The sequence below is a fragment of the Callithrix jacchus genome, chromosome X, assembly GCF_049354715.1.
Source record: "Callithrix jacchus isolate 240 chromosome X, calJac240_pri, whole genome shotgun sequence".
NCBI classification, from domain to species: domain Eukaryota; kingdom Metazoa; phylum Chordata; class Mammalia; order Primates; family Cebidae; genus Callithrix; species Callithrix jacchus.
In genome coordinates this window covers 13,187,995-13,193,125 of record NC_133524.1, presented here as the reverse complement: position 1 = coordinate 13,193,125, position 5,131 = coordinate 13,187,995, and the positions used below count along the sequence as shown (strand labels likewise).

The following is a 5,131-nucleotide window of genomic DNA, read 5'->3' as shown; positions in this document are numbered from 1 at the left end:
AGCTTGCTTTGTTGTACATCTCTGCCTTACATTTGTAATTTCACCCTCTCTCATTACATGCAGAGAAAACCTAGTTGAGTCCCAAATTGGTGTGTTTGATTCTTAGATTGCAGTGTGAGCCACTCTTGAAAGTGTAATCTAAAAGAAAGAATTTGGCGGGTGTGGAGTGGGGAGGGTATTTTTTCTTATTTTCTTGCTAGGCTAGTGAAGGCTACTAGGGTAAACGAAGCATTAAGTGCTTTCAGTGTTCTTAAACAATGTTTTAAGTTTACATTCTTGAACAAAGACTCAAGATTTTTTGTTTTTACTTTTTGTCTGTAATGTTGTTTCCAAAATGCGCTGTTCTTTCTAGTAAGCACAAAATTGACCCCATATGTTTAGAAAAAAATGCAGAAATATTTTCTTTTTGTCTCTTGAGGAATTAGATGCTTCTTTGGGGGAAAATCAACAGACCTTCCTTGTGCATTTAAAGGAGACAATATCTGATTTTGACTATAATGGGTCTCTTATACAGCCAGAGACTCAAGGTTTGTCAAGATTTTGAACCCCCCCATCCCCATACATACACAACCCAAAAGCTGTGTTTTTCTCCGGAAAGAATAAAATAGCTTTAAAATTCCAACCACTGGAAGCCTGGAAATGTGGCTGTGATGGTTGACAAATTTGCAAGATTTCAAAATGAAGCCAGCTCAATCTCAAAGGTCCTTTAGTGAGTCTCTTCTTATTTCCTTTATTTTGGCTTTGTCTTGATCAATTCAAAATTTGCAGAAATCCTAGACAAACTGTGTGACCTCCTGGGGGGAGGAGAAACAGTCATAGGGTCTCCTTCAATCCCAACGTTCTCTCATTCTAAGGGTAAATCTAATTGTCCCCGTTGTATCTGTGAAAAATACTGTCGACTCCCAAGTCTTACATAGCAGGAACATATATTCCCACACTGATTCATAAATACCCCCAGCCCTTCTGGGAAGAATCTCTCTTGGGAAAAATGAAGAATCCCCCATCAAAAATTTAAAAATAAATAAATGAAGTCTCTCCTATCCCCGTGTGCAGCAGTTAAGTGTACAGTGTGATAGAGGCAGAAGCTTCTGAATTTCCCCATTCCACATGCCAAGCAGCCTGAATGCAATCATTACCAGATTTTTTAATTTTACTTTTTGTTGTTGTTGCTGTTTTAGCTTTGTCCCCCTAGGAGAGAAAGGCCTTTTATTTCATGAATCATCCCTTTTTTCTAAATGTTTCTTCAACTGAGGAACACCGGAGCTGTGTTAATTTCTTAAAATTTTCTTTCGTCTTTGCATTGTTTGAAAAAGGGCACACAGCAAAAACCTACGTGGGAATGGTTTCTCTTTGTGCCTTGGGCATCTGCACTGTGCCCACACCCTTCCTTATAGGCAAGAAAAGAAAACTGCAGGTCTCCAGGCCCGTCTCCATTTTGAGACCTTTGTACTCACTGCTCCGTCTTCTCTCCACGGAGCTGAGCGGGTTGTGGCGCTTCAGGTTTTGTAGCAGCCTCTGCAGCAGCCAGTACACACCCCTTCCCTTGCAATGCAGAGCAATCTAGCCCGAAGGTCCACTTGATTGTCTAAACCACAGGTAAATGGTTTCCTGTGCATTTCTCAAAGTGTTGAGCAAAGGAAATGAAAGCAACCAGTTCAATAGTGATCAACAATTTTCCCTACCCATCCCCTTCAAAAAGAGTATTTTCGTAAGTCGGTTTTGAGAGAAAAATGTTTAACTTCTTGCACATTTGCATTGTAAAATTTAGCTTTGCTGAGACATTTTGTGAACTAAGAGCCTTCTCAAATGCTGTTGTTTCGGCTTAATAAAATTGGTGCTTATTAAAAAAAAAATCCATTAAGGATAAAGGACCTTTAACAATGGCAAATTTTTTAACTCTTAAAAAATTGATGTTGTTTCTCTGTCTTCCCACACCAAGGACTTCGCTTTTACTCATCAGTGAAAATAACTACTTCTGATGATTGAGAAGTTATCAAGGACTTAAAGACCTAAATGTGTTAATTAATTCCCACTGGCTTTAAACTTAGTACAAATCTCACCTGTGTCCTGCTAGTGTCCTTTAAACCCAAAAGATCGATTCACTATCTTTTAAATCCAAAGATTATTCAAAAGAAGAGGACCCAGTAAATTTAAAATCATGTTTACTAATGGTAATTGTATTCATTAAAGCAATTTTAAATATTGAACTCTAATTAGGAACCGTTTATTAGAAAGTAAGCTCAAGCCCTAAATTTCTTAGAGCTGATGCTAAAAATCTAAATTTTACTAATTTATGTTAATATTAGCACTTGGTTAAATAACCGATTTCAATTTGATACCTGAAATAAGATACTGTGCCGTAAATTACCACCTTCATTTTGAGCACGTGCAATAAATAGTGTTGGCTTATCAAAACCCGTTAAGAACTACAAATTTATTTTATTAAAGCTCTCATACAATTCATACTAGGAATTCCATCAGCCTGAGAAAATGATCTCCTAATCACCTAGTATAGACAAGGGATTTTGCATACCCAGGTGAAAACCCGTTTCTATGCCATAAGGGAATTTACCCAATCACCAGATGCTTGTCCCTCCCCAGTGGACCAAGAGGCAGGCCTCTTTACAAAGGTTTCATCCCCGATCCTTCCAGAGACCAGACAGACACACCAGCTAAGTTTTTAAACTTTTTATTTGCATATTAAAAAAATTGTGCATTCCAATAATTAAAATCATTTGAACAAAAAAAATGGCACTCTGATTAAACTGCATTACAGCCTGCAGGATACCTTGGGCCAGCTTGGTTTTACTCTAGATTTCACATTCGTCCCATCCCACTTCCTCCACCCCACTTCTTCCTTCACCAACATGCAAGTTCTTTCCTTCCCTGCCAGACAGATAGACAGATGGGAGGGGCAGGCGCGGCCTTCGTTGTCAGTAGTTCTTTGATGTGAAAGGGGCAGCACAGTCATTTAAACTTGATCCAACCTCTTTGCATCTTACAAAGTTAAACAGCTAAAAGAAGTAAAATAAGAAGGCAATGCTTGTGGAATGTACAGTGCATATTGGCGGCACACGACTCATTACGATTCGCCTGCTTGCTTCTCCTGTTCAATCGCTGTGACGAGAAAAAAAAAAAAAGATGGAGGGAGATGATTAAAGGATTCAGTACAGTCTAGTATAGATTAAAGGGCTTTCATTTAAAGCGTCTTTTCAAATCATAAACATTCTGCAAGTATATCCGCGTATTCCATAATGCAATAAAATATGTATATTGAATAAACTAAATAGAAGTACATTTTAATGGATAAATGTGTTTGTATATTAATATGGCATATTAAATATTCCATTACTAAATTACTAAAGCCCCGTGTTTGTTGGGTGCAAAACCTTTTTTAATTAACCTTTGCAAACCACATTCATCAGCTGTCGGCTCTTCCCCCGCACTCCCCCCTCCCGAATTCTTCCCGCGGCCCCTCCCAGCCGCCCTCCCTCCCTCCCTCCCACCGGCCGCTCCCATCCAGCCTTTCTAAAGATGGGGGTGGTCGGAGCTTACTTTCTTTGGAAGGCAGTGGATTTTTCTCTTGCGTTTCTGTCTTCTTCAGTTTCGACTTATCGAATTTCTCGATCTCAGCCATATCGGGTTTGTCAGACATGGTTGCGGAGAAAAGCTGCAGAGAGCAAGCCAAGAGCTAGCGTGAGGAAGAGACACCCGCCCCTGCGTCTCTGGGCTGGGAACTGCGCTTCTGCCCTCCCACTCGCAGCCTGAAAGCCCTCCTCGCCCTCCTCCCGCTGCCGTTCCGCGCTCAAGAGCTTCCTCTTTCTACAGAAAAAGAGGCGGCACCCTCCACCACCCCCCCCCTATTTCAAAACGCAGGGGACCGAAGAGGGCGGATGCCTCTCAAAGCCGATTCTTGCAGAATAAAGGAAACTGATCACTGCGAATTGTTAATGACGGCGTTTAAAATTAAAGGCAGGCTAGAACGAGAGAACAGGAAAGCCACTTCCGAGTCCAAGTGGGAAAAATCAGGCAAGAATCCCTAAAATGGAGCCCAGGTCGCAAAAACGTTTCCATTTTCTAGCCACGGCCTCTCCGCAAAGGATGCGGACTGGGTCCGGCTTGCTAGTCCTCTCACAAAGGCCGCGGGTGCGGCGGGAGCTTCGGACCACCGCCCTACCCGCTTCCTCGCCAGCGCCACAAAGCAGCCCCGCACACAAAGCGGCAGCCGCACGCGCCAAAGCCGGTCCTGCCTGCTCTCCCGGCAATTCGGCGGCCCTGGCATACATGCCTCTGCAAGAAAGGCCGTGAAAATGTTATAGTACAGCCCCGCCGCCGCCAGGCTGCACAGATGCAGCCCGCGCAGCCGTCTGAGGCTGGCAGGAGGCTCGGGGCTCGGGGCTCGAGTGATGAGCCTCAGGACAAAGGATCTGTCTGTTCCCCGATATCTCAGCCTCCCGGGCAACGTACAATGCCTTTCCGGACAAACACTAAGAAATTTTAAAATGTCCCCTCCGAGCGGCACAGCAGAACGCCAGTTTTTCGGTTTTGTTCTTAAATCGTCGATTTTCCCACCCCATTACCCAGCATCTAGGGTGTTTCGCATCCTCCAGCTCCCCAAAGCAGCCTTCCCGGGGAGAACAACTCGGGCTCGGCTTTAGGGGATGCCTTCACAGGGACGCGGATGATGAAGGGGCGAGGGGCGAGCAAGAAGGGAAGGGTACGGGGGCTACAGGAGGAAGGAGGCAGGGGCCCTGGGGCTCACCGGAGCAAGGCGCACGAACGAGCGAAGTCTGGTCTGCGCAGTGGCCACCACCGAGTTGTCGGGCGGGGTGCGGCGGGAGCCCATTTATGGGCGCTCCTATGTAAATGAGGTGATGTCACCCGCAGGCCCCTTAACTCCTTCGCGCCGCGTCTCAGAAAGGCATCCGGAGGCCTGGGGGCTTTTGGGGAGCCCCACCCCCACCCGGGGTCCACTAATGCACCCTAACCACAACAATGGCGAAAAGAATAAATAAAATGAGCAAAGCACGCTCCAACACTTCCTTCATAACACATTTTCCCCTTTTACGTTCATTTCATTACGGTGAATTTTTCCAACAGCAGTGCAAAAATTGCTCTTGGGGACCAGGGC

General features: G+C 44.6%; 1 protein-coding gene across 1 annotated transcript; it reads right to left on the bottom strand.

The window, feature by feature from the left end:
- Positions 1–2,673: 2,673 nt before the first annotated feature.
- On the bottom strand, positions 2,674–4,819 carry TMSB4X (thymosin beta 4 X-linked). Its single transcript, XM_008988949.3, has 3 exons — positions 4,763–4,819; positions 3,556–3,670; positions 2,674–3,117 (listed from the first exon to the last, which is right to left on the bottom strand). The coding sequence occupies exons 2-3, from the start codon at positions 3,653–3,655 to the stop codon at positions 3,083–3,085; spliced, it is 135 nt and encodes a 44-aa protein (XP_008987197.2). The 5' UTR covers positions 3,656–3,670; positions 4,763–4,819; the 3' UTR covers positions 2,674–3,082.
- Positions 4,820–5,131: the final 312 nt, after the last annotated feature.

Coding starts and splice junctions, on each gene's coding strand:
- TMSB4X (XM_008988949.3), bottom strand. CDS start 3,655: ATGTCTGACAAACCCGATATGGCTGAGATCGAGAAATTCGATAAGTCG. Junction 3,118..3,555: donor TCCACTGCCTTCCAAAGAAA/GTAAGCTCCGAC, acceptor TTCTCGTCACAG/CGATTGAACAGGAGAAGCAA.